The sequence below is a fragment of the Varanus komodoensis genome, unplaced genomic scaffold (assembly GCF_004798865.1).
Source record: "Varanus komodoensis strain SLA01 unplaced genomic scaffold, ASM479886v1 scaffold9, whole genome shotgun sequence".
NCBI classification, from domain to species: domain Eukaryota; kingdom Metazoa; phylum Chordata; class Lepidosauria; order Squamata; family Varanidae; genus Varanus; species Varanus komodoensis.
Window position 1 is genome coordinate 2,947,952 of NW_025336598.1, and position 16,304 is coordinate 2,964,255.

General features: G+C 41.3%; 1 protein-coding gene across 3 annotated transcripts in view; it reads right to left on the reverse strand.

Annotated features, from left to right (window-relative positions):
• Positions 1-2,399: 2,399 nt before the first annotated feature.
• ETV6 (ETS variant transcription factor 6) overlaps positions 2,400-16,304 on the reverse strand; it is a 235,762-nt gene continuing 221,857 nt past the window's right edge. For all 3 annotated transcript variants that reach the window (XM_044417951.1, XM_044417950.1, XM_044417952.1), the window contains 3 exons: positions 12,988-13,130; positions 11,935-12,035; positions 2,400-5,907 (listed from right to left, as the gene is read on the reverse strand). In XM_044417951.1, the coding sequence (XP_044273886.1) occupies positions 5,802-5,907; positions 11,935-12,035; positions 12,988-13,130 (350 nt within the window). In that variant the 3' untranslated portion in view covers positions 2,400-5,801. The remainder of the gene's footprint in view (positions 5,908-11,934; positions 12,036-12,987; positions 13,131-16,304) is intronic.

Genomic DNA, 16,304 nt, shown 5'->3' on the forward strand with positions numbered 1-16,304 from the left:
CAGCAGTAAAGAAGAAATGAAAGATGTTAAAAGGTACATTGGGATGCAAGGGGAAAAATCATTATAGACTGGAAACTATTTTTTCAGGTGCCTGAGTTTGTTCTAATGAAAGCCTTAACTTCAGTGAGATTTCAACAAATGCCTTCTTGCAATTTCAGACTGGCTGCATCCCAAGGTATCTCAAAGTTCTTTTCACTCTCTGTGGAGAGGAGACAATGGAAAACATTCCTTGTTGTATTTTCTATTGAGCAATTTCTGTGCAGAATATGTTTCTCTACTAGTGACTGAAAGATTGTGAATTCTTGACAAACCAGCAGGAAAGAGTTTCTGGCTAAGGAAAATAGGAAGATGACACAAACTAATCACTATTGCTTTGGCTGCTGCAAATCTATTTTTTCTGTGACTTACATAAATTAAGTAACTTCACCTTGCTTCTCTTTTTTAACAGTCATAAGGAAGTCTAGAAAGCATGCTGTGGAAACAATGATGCTCCCTCCTACCGCACAAAAACTGATATTCTCAAGAAAGTGAATCCTGCAGTCAGGATAACCTCACTCATAGTTAGGCATGGATAATTCCATCACAAAATAGATGGAAATAGACTAATGTGGTATGGTGGGTTGGCAAACTCTTTCCAGAGTGCCCTGTGGTCCAAAGGACACTTCTGTGCACAGGTCTGCACTGTATTGAGGTGCTGGGTTTTGTTCAGGGCTTGCCAAGAATTTTAGTATATACAGAGCCAAATACAAAACATATACAAAAGCTCATATGCTTTGGATCTCATACAGTATTATGAGCTAAAAACAACTCCATTCTCCTTCCATTACCAAATGCTCTCTATGGAATACGTAATTTCCAAATACAGTGGTACCTTGGCTCACAAACGCCTCAGTTCACGACCAAATCAGGTCACGAACAAAAATGTCATAAAAATTTTGCCACAGGTCGCAAACTCTGCATCAGGTGACGATCACAAGCCCACCCTCCTTCCCTGCATGGGCGCAATTGTGGTAGTGCTGGGGGTGGGGAGAGATGGCCACATTCGTGCTGGGGAGGAGATAGCTGCGATTGCGCCTGTGTTCCCTGCCCGAGCGCACCTGCGCTCGCCTCCCCCCAACGCGCCTGCACCCTTCCCCCCCGCGTGCTCACGCCCGCCTCCCCCCAGCATGCCCGCGATAGCACTTGTCTCCCCTCAACCCCCCGCACGATTGCTGGGGGGTGGGGGAGATGGCCACAATCTTTGTTGTTGTCACTTTGCTTCAAATTTTTGTGAGTAAAAAATAGTTGCAGAACGAATTAACCTTATTTACACTAATCCTTATGGGGAAATTTGACTTGGCTCATGACCAATTTGTTCGTGAGCCAAGGTACCACTTTAATAAAATTTCCTATTACAACATAAACATCAGTATTTATTTAATACTGCTTTTCAAGCCATTGTTCAACATCCTTCCAAAAAGCATCAAAAATAGGAAATTTTCTTACTACGAAGTTCTTACCTTATGCCACGATCTTCTTTCTATGCCAAGAGTTCATTTAACAAGCTAAATTACATATTAAAACCTCTTAGATTTCAAAAGAGATTATACAAAAAATTATTTGCAGCTATTATCAGTGCAGCCTAATCTCATTATCTAATTTTCTTTTAAAAGGCAGTCAAAAGTAATTTTGCCTCTAGAGCATAATATTTACCAAACATACCAATGGACAGGGACTCACTAAAGACAGCCATTTTACTTCTATTTTCAATCATGCCAGAGTGCAGGACATGGCGCTAGTCACAGGAAAGCAGCTACTGGCTGGACATCAGGAAAAACCTCCTTATAGCAGTGTGGCAATGGAACCAATTGCCTTGGGAGGTTGTGGTCTCTCCCATATTGGAGGCATTCAGGAGGCAGCTGACAGTCATCTGGCAGGGATACTTGGAGTCCTGCATTGACTTGATGGCCGTAATAAGCCCTCTCCAACTCAGCTATGATTCTGTGATTCTATGAATGCAGGTGAAGAGTTCAGGATTAAGAAGAAAGTTTGAGGAAAGGGTTAACAAAAGACTTTACGTCCAAACAGAGAAAACATTAAGTAAATGGTCACTGTGCCCTAGTACATAAGAAAAGAGTTACCAAAGTGTGCAGGACCTTTGTTGAAGTGGGCATGTTACATGTTTGTGCCAGCTAACACCAGGAGAAATGACACATTTGCTCTGATGAGACATACAATGGGGGCATGGAAGAACCACCAGGCATAACATTTTAAATGCCTGCTGGCATAACATCTTAAATGTTGGCTGTTGTGATTAACACATTGGGTAAAGGATCTTGCTGGAAAGGTGTGCATAAAATAGAGACACCAGAGTGAAGAGCAATCTTGACATGTGACATATGCTTAAGGAAGACAACACATTTTTATATTAAAAAATTTATTGAGATGATGTAATTACAAGCATTTAAAAATTATTTGCAACTCACTGGCCCTGAGAAGAGGCATTCTTGTTTGCTTTGTTACATTCATTCAGTTCAGTCCCTTAACCCCACACCTTGAAGAAAAAAAAGAAAGAGCCATCATTAACAGACTATAATTTATTTAAGAAAATAAAAACATTATTCTTAAAAAAAAATAGTACAACCATTTCACCGTTAATTTGCATATGGTTGCAGCTGTTTAGACAGACATGGTAAAGAATTTTATCTTCAGTCCTTGTGTGAATGCTGGGTTGTTTACAATGCTCATTTGTATGGGGAACCTAAAAGTGACTCATTGCAGCACAGCTGTTCCCCAACTTGTTTACATTTTCAAAGTAGATTTCCTATTACCATTGGCTGTCTTAGGCTGCTGCTGGTGGGGTGGGGAAGAGCAGAATGTCATGACAGGCAGGTATAGTTACAAATTGGATGCAATGTTACCATTTTCACTGGCAATCATGCATTAATTATAACATCTAGTTTGGCCCAAAGGAAACAAGAATTCTGATTGGATTGATGCATCTGAAAAACACAGTTTTTGTTGCAATTTTATCTCACTCTTTAACAGCCATCAAATGATGTGTTCTTTTTCCAGCTACCTCAGTCACAGAAATTGCCTCTGAACTTATCTGTGATCACATGGTTCATGTATTAAATTTGCCTATACAGTCTGGGCTGCTTGCATGAATGAAAGACATATTCTGATATCCTGGTCTTAGAGGTCTGCCTTTTCAGACATGAAGTCTTCTTTACTTCTTTTACTTTTTGGAAATGAATGGAGGATAGGCTTTTTTCTGGAAGAGTCAATCAGCTATAAACAATGGATGAATTTACAAAAAATGAACTGCAAAATGGAACTGAAGTTTTTTGCAAATGCATAAAGCAGTTAATTTGAAATGTGTGAAATAAACACTGTGTAGGACCTTAAGCTCATTAAGAAATAATTGCATAAAACATGTTAATGTTACTTCATTGGTGGGCTATCGGGTAAGCAAGAACCCTGCTGGAGTTGATTTCAATTTGTTTTAAGTGCTGAGCATCTAATGTGCTGGCTAATATGTGCTGGCCAAGGTATAAGTAACAAGCAAGTTAAGTAAAGGTCAGTAGCTACAGGGGCTGCAAGGGAAAAGGAAGCAGGGCAGGAGGAGCTACCACTGGAGAAAAGTGATGAGCAAAGGGTGGGAGAAATGGCCGCTTGCGTGCATGACAGAATGAATGTTTTACATGTGTGCAAAATGAGTTTCTTTCCATATACTACATTTTAAATATAAGAAGTTAATCTCTATCAGTAGTACATTTCATTTCACTATTAAATATTTTCTAGAACAACAAAAACCCAAAAAAGAGGGGTTTGCCAATTTTCTATTGAATACTGCTAAATGCCTATTAAGAGTGCATGACTGTTATTATCATGGATTAAAAAAACAAAATGATGGCCTGGGTTGTAAGCATTTAATTTCATTTCATTTCAATATTGCCCAACAGCTAAAACTCACTGGGCACTTTCCACAACCTCACCATCCAAATTCAGGAGCAGGTACTAGACTCAACCCCTTGAGAATCTGAAGTGTAACTGCTTAGACGTGCACACACACATATGGTGGGGGAAACATTTTTCTAGTCATTCAGGTTCAGGAGAGAGGCTGGAAAAAGTGTAGTGAAATGTCAGAAATAGGAAGGATGTCTGAGCAGAATTTTCAGTGACAGAGCAGGGTGAAAAATAGGACTTCATGACTCAGTGTGGCTCTTTGTGACTATAACCCAGTTGTAGAAGCATAACACATTATGCAAATTAAGAAAACAGCCAAGTATACTTAATTTGCATATCAAATCAATAATATTTCATATTTCCTGTTAGAGTCTAAGTTATTGTGGCAGCTAAATTTGATTTCTTGAATGTAACACACAGAACCCTGTCAATGGCTTGTACAAAGCGGAGATGCTGTAACACACACAGCATTCTGTCATCATGTGTACACACAAACATATGCACTCTACAAAGAGTAAGCTATTTCGTGGTATAAAACCATAGAATAACATACAGCCCTCAGGATAATTTAACAATCTTCAGAGGAAAGGGACTTAATGAGATTTACAGAACTAAGACTTCCTATCAACAAAAGGCACATACAAAATTCCTCTCATCCTAAAGGCTACGGAACTAACCTGGAGCTGCAACCAGCAAAAAACATTTAAACTTAACCGGGCAAGAATGAGAAGTTCTTTTCATTAAAATCCACAGAGAAATGGGTAAGATTGTCCAAAAATGGCAATATGGGTAGAGCAGAGTAAACTAAAACCAATCAGCCCAGAAATTTTATTTGTGGGATTTCTTTAGTGCATGTGGTATTGTTGACATCTCTCAGAGAAGTCTAGCCCAATCCTGGGGAAGCTTCTAGAAAGGCTAAAGTGCTATTCTGAAGGCCCCAAACACTTCCTTCTTTTTTATGAGCACTGTTTCTTCTGCCTCTAGAAGCAATTGGCTAGCACAGGAACCCAGCCTCAGCCTTGCACCTGAAAATACCCTGTTGGTGGCTCAACAAATGCAATCAAACACACATTTTATCTTATCAGTGTGGTTTTTATTTACATCTTCCTTGAGCTGGAAACCCCTGAGGAACTGTACTGTGTTTTGTTAGAGCTTCTCCTATTTCCTTCTAATTCCTGCATACTGAGGTGCTTGAATAAAGTCTGTGCACTCTGGGAGTTATCCAACACTTGCAAGACCTAACACCAGCTGAATATATGCCAGTCAGATCTCCCAGACTTTCAATCAGCACTTCTCTCCATTTCTTAAACCCTCAATCATAGATTGCAGTCCAAGGTATTTTACCTTTGTGACAAGAGTGAATAAAATCTCTTTAGACAACTGGAGACATTTTCAGACCCCTCATGTGACATTTGCCACTATTTGTTCCTATGCTGTAATCATATTGTGATACTTGGCACAGAAAACAGTTGTGCTACATTTCCATAGGAAATCCGCATAAGAAAAAGCCAGATGTTTCGCTCTACAAAAGTCATTAAAAAAGGCCAAATGGCATGTTAATGAGAAAAATAAAATCCCAAGCCAACCAAACAAAAATGGAAAACTAAAAACACACTGGGGCAAGGGAGAATCTAAAAACCAACAATGCAGTAGTGCTCTCTTTCTTTTTCTCTTTCTCCCAAATGTTACTGCCAACACTACCCTTGCCAATGGATTTGTTTTGCTAAGGTGCTCTGGGGCTCTGCCGGGTCTCCAAGGTAAATGTTGAGTCCTGGGTTTCATTTCCCACATGAATGTGCCTCTGTACAGACTGTTCTTCCACAGACCAAAGCGAAGCAAGGGAACATGTTCCTTCAGCACTCATCTTCCTGGTATATTTGCTCATCTAGTTCCTGAGATTCAAGATGCTCCAGGCGGTCAGTGCGGCCACTCATAATCTCATCTGGGGTCTTCATGAACCTTTAAAAGCAAATCAGTACAAATGTAAAGGACTGTGTTTAGTTCTTAGCATGCATAGAAATGTTTTAGCCCTGGTTCATGTCTGGTTACCCATGGTGGACTGGTGTGTTGTGCAAAACACATCAATATGTATGTCAGGTGTGCACAACACCTAACATATGTTTTAGTGCCTAAAAATGCAACAAGTGAAGCAGCCCTATTTCCAGAAACCAGACTCCTGCAACCAAAGAAAGAACCTGCAGAATCCCAAACTGATATAGACAATACGTAATGCCCTGCTATTCCATATTTACCCTTCACTTCCACTTGAGTTACTCATGGAACAAAGCAGCTTGAAAGAGTGACCTTCAGAAGGAAAGGGAACTGCTCACTCGGAGAGCATCAGAAGTTCCCAGGTTTAATGCTTGGTCTCTCTAGCTAAAGAGGAATACAAGTGCCTAAGCCCTTGGAAAGCTGCTGCCTGTCAGTGTAGATAGTTTGGAAGACCAGGGCTTTGATTTGGTATTGGACAATCTCATGTGTTCATTTGTTTTAACTGAAAAAGTGCCCTCTTGTCACTAGAACCTGGAAAGGTCCTACCTTAGAACAATGACTTCAGTTAAAGTGTTACCCAAATTTTATGAAAATACAATGAATAATGAAATATAAAATCTAATTGTTTGTACTATGTCTAACTTCTTTTGAGTGACAATGACGGCTTCACTGCTGAAGTGGAAACTTGACCAAGCTAATAACAAGAATAAATTGAGATGACAGAGTGCACATGTAGGCCCCACAGTGTGCTCAGGGAAGGCCCTGATGATGATGGATTATGGGGAGTAAACTGGCAAAACTTTCTGAGAAGTTCAGAAGTTTGCTTTTAGACAGATAGTTTCATTTATTTATTTGTTTTTATTAAAACAGTTAGGTGTATCACATGCTTCTGGGGCAAAAGCACCACTGAGGCCAAGTTACAAACTTAATCATTACAACCTCACAAAAACAATGTAAAACAACCAATGAGGCATGAGCAACAGTTGAAAGAAACCCGTGAAAACATTCCGTCACATCCAACAGGAGACTGATATGACAAAGCAGCAGAAAACAGCAAGGAAAGGGCCAAGAACACTTCATGGGACATGATCTGGCTGAGAAGGCCATTCACATTTTCTTTCAACTCAAACATGATAAGATTTTAGATGACACAGAAAATGGTCTTGCTTTCTGATCTTAGGGAGCAGACAGAACAATATGGAAGGAGGCAGTCCTAAACTGGATCTGGACCTTTTAGACATATAAAGATAATTACTAACAATTTCTGTCCATAAGCACACTGATAAGTAGCTCAGCTGTGCAAGGCTGAGATAACATGATCCCCACAGAATATGCCCACCAACATCCTTGCAGCTGCCTTCTGGACTGACTGAAGCCCTCAAAGTTGTTCATGTAGTGCATATTCTAATATTCCAAGCTGGTTGTAATTAATACATAGGTTACTGTGGCCAGGTGTCACCTCCTCATAAATGAGTGGAGTATGGATCAGCCTCAACTGGCCAAAGGCACATCTGGCCATCTGGTCCTTCAGATGGAAACCTGAGTTCTGGAGCACCTCAGACTTCAAACTGGCTTATTCAATGGAAGTTCTCCCCCACCCAAAAAAGTTTGAATTCCTATTCGATGGTCTTTCTTCTCCATCAGGGACACCTCTTTCTTGCCTGATTTAAGCTTCAATTTTATAGCAATAATCTAGCCATTTATTGCCTATTCAAACCCCAGGTCAGAATCAAGTTATATGACATCCACATATTGGTGACAATATACACTGAATTCTCAGATGAGCTCTTTTTGCAGTTCCACAAAGACATTACATGGCACAGAGGAAAAGATCTATCCATGCAAGATATCATAGACCAACAGCCAAGGAAACCAACATGAGTTCCCCAACTCCACTTCTTGGAAATGTTCTTTGAACAAGGACTGCCAACTAAAAATGGTATCTTCCAGGAACAATCCTGCTATGTGGTCCAGAACAATAGCAGGATTGATGGCATTGAATCCTAGTGACAACTACAGCAGAACAAACAGGGATGTATCAGTGAACTAAAATGGACAGGAATGGGTGAATTTAATTCAGATGACCATCAGGTATACTACTGCAGGCAAGAATCCCTCAGAAGAAATGGAGTAGCCTTCATAGTCAATGAAAGAGTAGGAAAAGCAGTACTGGGATACAATCTCCAAAATGACAGCATGATCTCAGTTCAAATCCAAGGCAAACCATTCAACATCACAGCAGTCCAAGTCTATGCCCCAACCACTGGTGCTGAAGAGGCTGAAGTTGACCGGTTCTATGAAGGCCTACAACACCTTCTAGAATTAACCCCAAAAAATGATGTCCTTATCATCATGGGGGATTTGAATGCTAAAGTAGGAAGCCAAAAGATAACCGGAATAACAGGCAAGTTTGGCCTTGGCGTACAAAATGAAGCAGGGCACAGGCTGGTAGAATTTTTTCAAGAGAATACGATGGTCATAGCAAACACTCTTTTCCAACAACCCAAGAAACGACTCTACACATGGACATCACCAGACGGTCAACACAGAAATCAGATTGACTATATGCTCTGCAGCCAAAGATGGAGAAGCTATATACAGTCAGTAAAAACTAGACCAGGAGCTGACTGTGGCTCAGATCATGAGCTTCTCGTTGCAAAATTTATGCTTAAAGTGAAGAAAGTAGGGAAAAGCACTAGGCATGACCTAAATCATATCCCTGATGAATATACAGTAGAGGTGACAAATAGATTTAAGGAATTAGATCTGATAGACAGAGTGCCTGAAGAACTATGGACGGAAGTTCGCAACATCGTAGAAGAGGTAGCAACTAAAACCATCCCAAAGAAAAAGAAATGCAAGAAAGCAAAATGGCTGTCTGAGGAAGCTTTACAAAAAGCTGGGGAAAGACGGGAAGCGAAAGGCAAGGGAGAAAGGGAAAGATACACCCAGTTGAATGCAGAATTCCAGAGAATAGCTAGAAGAGATAAGAATGCCTTCTTAAATGAACAGTGCAAAGAAATAGAAGAAAACAATAGAATAGGGAGGACCAGAGATCTCTTCAAGAAACTTGGAGATATGAAGGGACCTTTTCATGCAAAGATGGGCATGATAAAGGACCAAAATGGCAGGGACCTAACAGAGGCAAAAGAGATTAAGAAGAGGTGGCAAGATTACACAGAAGAACTATACAAGAAAGAGCTTAACGTCCCTGATAACCATGATGGGGTGCTCACTGACCTCGAGCCAGACATCCTGGAATGTGAAGTCAAATGGGCCTTAGGAAGTCTGAGCAACAACAAAGCTAGTGGAGGTGACTGTATTCCAGCTGATCTATTCAAAATCTTAAAAGACGATGCAGTAAAAGTGCTACACTCAATGTACCAGCAATCTAGGAAAACTCAACATTGGCCACAGGATTGGAAATGGTCAGTTTACATTCCGATCCCAAGGAAGGGCAATGCCAAAGAATGTTCAAACCACAGCACCATTGCACACATTTCACATGCTAGTAAAGTTATGCTCAAAATCCTACAAGCTAGGATTGAGAACTACCAGAAGTACAGGTAGGATTTCGAAGAGGGAGAGGAACTAGAGATCAGATTTCTAACATATGCTGGATCATGGAGAACGCTAGAGAGTTCCAGAAAAACATCTACATCTGCTTCAATGACTATGCTAAAGCTTTTGATTGTGTGGATCACAACAAATTGTGGCAGGTTCTTAAAGAGATGAGCGTACCAGACCATCTTATTTGTCTCTTGAGAAACCTAAATGTGGATCAAGAAGCAACAGTGAGAACTGTACATGGAACCACAGATTGGTTCAAAATTGAGAAAGGAGTTTGGCAAGGCTGCATACTGTCGTCCTGTCTATTTAACTTATATGCAGAGCACATCATGGGAAAGGTGGGGCTAGATGAATCACCAGTTGGAATTAAAATTGCAGGGAGAAATATCAACAACCTCAGATGTGCTGATGATACCACTCTAATGGCAGAAAGTGAAGAGGAACTAAAGAGCCTCTTGATGCGGGTGAAGGAGGAGAGTGGAAAAGTTGGCTTGAAACTCAACATTAAGAACGCTAAGGTCATGGCATCCAGTTGTCTCACTTCCTGGCAAATAGATAGGGAAGAAATGGAGATAGTGACAGATTTTATTTTCCTGGGCTCCAAGATCACCACAGACAATGACTGCAGCCAAGAAATTAAAAGACATTTGCTCCTGGGGAGGAAAGCTATGGCAAACCTAGACAGCATACTAAAAAGCAGAGACATCACCCTGCCAACAAAAGTGCGTATAATCAAGGCCAGGTGTCGGCAACCTTTAACACTCAAAGAGCCATTTGGACCCGTTTCCTACACACAAGAAAACACCGGGAGCCGCAAAACCCCTTTGACATCTAAAATGAAGATAACACTGCATATATCATTTTTTACCTTAATGTTATGTATATCTTCATCATGATTTAGCCGCAGCTCTTGTTCAGTCACTAAAAACTGTTATTTTTAATCTTACATTATAAACTAGTAGGACTCTTTTCATATATTTTGAATAGGAGAACAGCTTCCTGAAGAGTCAAAGTCAGTGCTAAAGGGCTGCATGCATTAAACCGCAAACCCCATAAGTTGGTCAGCAAATGAATCTACCCACGTTATCTTCAGAAACTTTCTTTGATTTATCCATGGTTGGCCTATGGGGAGGGGTGGGGGGAAGCTCAGTAAATCGGTGGGGGTCACAGATCAGCGCAGATATAGGTGTGTTAATGACTGATTAGCAGATAAACAGTCTAGTGCTGTGAATTGTGACAGGTCCCAAGCCCAGCTTTTAACATTCAGATGAAGGAGATTACACTGGGAGAAAGAGAATCTTTTCAGCAGCCTTTCATGTAACATGAGAGCCTGCAGGAAGCCTGTTTAGCAGAGGAATGTAGCATAACTAGCTGATTTACTTAACTAGCTAGCACTGTGCTCCTGAGTGGAGCTTCGAGCAGATCAGCGGCTGTGCCGGCGCATGTTTTGAGCAACGGAGCCGCAGCAGAGGGGTTCAAGAACCACGTGTGGCTCCGGAGCAGCGGGTTGCCGACCCCTGGTCAAGGCTATGGTTTTCCCAGTTGCAATGTATGGCTGTGAAATCTGGACCATAAGGAAGGCTGAGCGCTGAAGAATTGAGGCCTTTGAATTGTGGTGCTGGAGGAGACTCCTGCGAGTCCCTTGGACTGCAAGGTGATCAAACGGGTCAGTCCTAGAGGAGATCAACCATGACTGCTCTTTAGAAGGCCACATACTGAAGATGAAACTCAAATACTTTGGCCAGCTAATGAGAAGGAAGGACTCACTGGAGAAGAGCCTAATGCTGGGAACAATAGATGACAAAAGAAGAAGGGAACGGCAGAGAATGAGGTGGCTAGATGGAGTCACTGGAACAATTGGTGTGAGCCTAAGTGGACTCCGAGGGATGGTGGAGGAGAGGAAGGCCTAGAAGAATGTTGTCCATGGGGTTGCGATGGGTCAACAACAAATTCTCCCTGTTCAGTTCCTGGAGAAGTTTGACTATGAAGGCAAGCAAACTTGTATCATCTCCAACACCAGGGCTGAAACAATATTAAAATGAGTTCAGATAATCTATTTCATTCAAGAGCTTGTGGAACTGATGTGTTACTACTGCAAGCTTGAACACCCAAGAATGGCAAATTTGAGATGGATCAGTGTTTATCCAACACAGTGGGTGTGAACAAGGCCTTTTCAAGAGAGGCTTTACAACAGCCACCTGAAAGCTGGTAGAGTAATGCCTTCCTCTAAGGAGGTGTTTGCCATGCTCCTTACCCACCAATGTAAGGCTCTTCTGATCAAGCACATGCATGACTGTTTTGTTACACAACGAAGGAATAGCTGCAGAGAAACAATCATTTGATTTTATAACTTCCTCCAAGCTTATCCATAATGATTTAGCAAAATTAATTCCCCAAGGAACAAGAAAAATGAGGAAGTATTACCTGAACAAAAGCCTTTGTCCTGGCTCCTTTCTTATAATATTTAGTTTGTAGTAGTGGCGCAACGCTCTAGACATTTTCTCATATGTCATATTTGTTCTGTTCTGTTTATTTCAAAGTAAAAAAAGGAAAGCATTAAGCAAGAATTACATAAAAAGAAAGGAAAATGGGCCATGCCCATGTTTCCCTTTGTTTTTTTTTACCTCCTATCTTGTAAAACAAATTTGAAAATAATTTTACCAATCTATATAATAAAAGTCCCAGCTCTTACAATTCTGTCACACTCTGGCATGGACCAAGAATAAGGAGTCTGGATACACCAAGAGGTCAGACTATAGACAAGATTAATGCTGTGTTGATTTTTGGTGCCCTTGTCTCTTAATATTTTCCAGAGTAAGCTAATATTTACCTTTGTAGAGAAGTATAAGCATAAGGAGAGACTAGCTGGATCAAAGCAAGAGGTGATGTAGTACAGTATTCTGTTCCTGTTATGGTCATCAGCTGCCTGTGAAAGGCTCACAAATGCTAGGCTTGAGGACCTTGTTGCAGTGAGGACACAGCCTGCCCTCTCTCACTGAAGGTGAATGGCATGTCCTCATCAGCAGTGGATTTTCTGGGGTAGCAGATGGCTTGCTGAGCCAGGATTTATTTGTGCACTATATAAACTTTCCATCCACACAAGTGTAATAATAAATGGCAAAATTAGCTCAGTGTACACCCTTTTACTTTCTCCCATATAAATGATGTTTCCCACTTGTTAAGCAGGGAAGGCAAACCAACCTTCAACAGACCAGTATTTCTAAGGGGTACTAAAAGCAATTGTTTTACACTAATAAAATGAGCATCATCCTGACCATTAAATAAGAGAAGAGGAAAGTGGTATATTAGAAGGATTCTTGCATTTTTCTGTGTGCTTTGGGAAAAGAAACACATTTCTCTGGCAAAATCCTATTTCCCCCTTTCTCTTTCCTGCCCCCCATTCAACATTGCTGGGTTGGTGTATAACCACAGTAGGTAAGCAACACTCTGAAGCACCAAAGCTAGGCTGCCTTTTACCTTATGGTTCCCCCACAGCCGTGCCAGCCCATTAGGATCCACTATCCGAAATATTTTGGATTCCCTGTCCTCCCATCGGATGAAGTTTTCGTACCGGCTGTCTGACAGCAGCTGATAGACATAATCCCAAAGGAGCCTGCAGTCTGTGAAGAGAAGGACACAAAGGTTTTCAAAAGAATCTTGCTTGGAATGAAGTGGGCAGTTTGCCATGATTAGGTCACCCAAAGGAATGATGCTAACAATTCAGATCTCAATTTCAGAATTGCCTTGGAGAATCTGATGAGGTCCACCTAGTCCAACATTTTGTTTCTAGACAAAACCAGCCAGATGCCTCTGGAAAATGAGCAGGATATGAAGGTGCTGGCCTTCGCTTGCTATATGTCTCTAGTGGTTAGTATTCAGGGATGCCAGCAGAGGTGTGCAACAAAGTGTTGCAGTGTAGAGAGCTAACATGCACGGTTCCTGACAGCATTATATCAGTCAGCATTCTGTGTTTACCCGCAGTTTTATCCAATGTTAGTCTTACTTACACCAGACCCATTGAAATGAATACAGCCACACAAAGCCCTGAGCACTAGGGTCTTTATGTCATGGGCAGCATGTTGTGAGCAGAGCCGGCTGGAGCCGGGGGTCAGACTAGATGGCCCGGGAGACCCCTTCTGACTCCCTCTGTTTCTATGTTTTATTAGTCTGCTTCCCACCCACCCCTATCTCTTTTGGGTAGTATATGTTGGTCACATGTGCCTTTTCCCCATTATTTTTTCCTTCAGATTCTTTTTCTCCCTCTGAAAGAAAAACAGGGTTAACCAGGGTCTCCTTGTACATGCATAATGTGATTTTGGCTACATTCCCAGAAGCATGGGAAAATTCAAATCCATAGCAGTAGGACTAATAATATTGACTGTTTCTAGCAATTTTGACTTCTTGCCATTTATTTATTTATTTATTTATTTATTTAAACATTTCTATGCTGCCCCTTGCCAAGGCCTCGGGGCGGCTTACAACATCGAATACAAAATACATTAAAACAATGACAATTAAAATATATACAGTAAAATAAAATAAGCCGCCCTGGCCGAATAAAATTCAATAATATTAACATTTAAAATGCTGCATAAATAAAAAGGTCTTCGCCTGGCGCCGAAAAACAAATACTCACAATACGACCATAACTGAAGTCACACATTATCATAGCATTTTCTTTTGGCTGCCTCTATCTCTCCATCTCAACATCACCGTCAGAAATGTGGACAGAGAAAAACAGTAACTCCTCAGTTCTCTGTTGCCTTTTACACCTCATATTTATTTGCACTGGTTTTGTGACAAAATTTGTTCATTCTGTAGCCCCTGGAGATTCTAACTGCAGCACGACCCAGAATAGAGGACAACGCCAGAAAGAAACTGCCAACAACATGTACTTGGCTTTCAGCTGCATCTTCTGGTAGTACTTTTTCCATGTGCATCCATATATGTACCATGGTTCATAACTCAATTAAGATCTACTTGTATTCAAGGCCATGAAGAGGCAGTGATATTCTAGGACCTAAAGCCAGCACTAAAGGGGCCATATTTGCTTGCAAACAAGCTAAAATTAACCCATTTGCTGTGACACAGCATTATGGAATGGCTTGTCACTGAATTTTGGCAACAATCCATCAGTTTGTCATCACTGCCACCATCACGAGTGTGGTTCCCTCCTTTGTCCATCCCTGCTTTAGGTATTCCATTATTCAGTGGGCATAAGCCCTTTCCTCAGTTAAAATCTGGCTTCAGAGTTAAGGTATATTAGCTAAATCATACACACTACACATCCATTGTGTTACCAATACTCCATACATATGTCTCTGGCACTTTAGCTCAGCATTTGCATATAACCTGTAAAAGCATTTGCAATTACCACAAAGCTATTAAGAAGTTAAATACCCTTCCTTTTCATAATTAGACTAAAATTTTCCCCTGGTAAATACTCCAGATCTCTAATTAAAGGTCTAACAGATTATTTAGATTTTGTTTACATTCCTCTTCCTTTATCATCATCATTTTAAGATGAAGAAAGTGAAAAGTTATTCCCCTCTGACACTACTGAATGTACAGCACAGGCATCTATGATGAAAAACAGTGGAATTTAAGGTACTGCAAAGGCAATATAGGGTCAGACCTTAAAGACAAATTTTGCTTTTGAATGTGGAAGCAGTGAATGCATCCTCTATGTTCACTGTTCCCCCTAATTTATTTAAGCATTTATATAAGTTTTACCAACTGGATTCTCAATGGGGCTCGCATTAATAGGCCTGTTTACCCACAAGGGTGGCAGATCATGGGTTAATCAATTAACTTACAATTTGATGGACTATGTGATGTGGGCACTTGGAATATGCAGCCTATGTTGGACTCAAAGAGTATTTCATGATGTGGAAATCCAGGGACTATGGGTTGTTAACCTCAGAATTGCTCATTAACTGACTATTTGCCACCATTACACAGCTTTTTACGGTCATCTGGGGCTGTTACACACTGGGCCCATGGACACCTTAGAATGGGTGGTGCAATATATTCACTAGGAACATCCAAGAAAAAAAATCCTTTTATCTGCTAGGACTTAGGCTTCAGTGTTAACAATATTTGAATCAGGTAAAGCTCCCAGAGCACAGCCTAGTTAATTTTATTGGATGAGTTTCAGTTGGTTTAGTTTAAGGATGTTGACAAGGTGCTTGGCCAGGATTGTGCAACCACATCCATATTTGATCCTTATCCCTCTTGGCTTATAAAAGCTAGCAGGGACGGAAAAGTTGCTGGGCCCAGAGGTGATCAATGCCTTTTTACAAGAGTAAGAGGTCCTATACCACCTGAAACAGGCAGTGGTGAGGCCATTCCTGGAAAAAAAAATCTGGACCCAGAAGTATTTGGGCCAGGAAGGGACAGGAGGGCCTCCGAGGTTAGGGTGGTGGCTTAGGGTGTGGTGCCAGAAGGAACGCTTCGGGTTCCTCGACCACGGCACTCATTTTCTTGCCAATGGACTTCTGGCAAGGGACAGGTTACACCTCACGAGGATGGGGAAAAGATCCTTTGGAGATGCTCTAGCGAGCTTCATCCAGAAGACTTTAAACTGAGCCGGGGGGGGGGTTCAGGCCCCCCAGGAACGTGTCTGCACTGGACAAGTGTGGGGGGAGAATCAGGGCTCTGGAAACAGGGTTTTAGAGATACTGCAGGGACTGACAGGACTCCTTCAGAGAGGGGCCAGGTATTAGGGAGAATGGGAGGAAGGAGGAGGCTGGGAACTCCAAGGAAAGGAAGCGGTGGGAAGGAGTTGAGGTGCA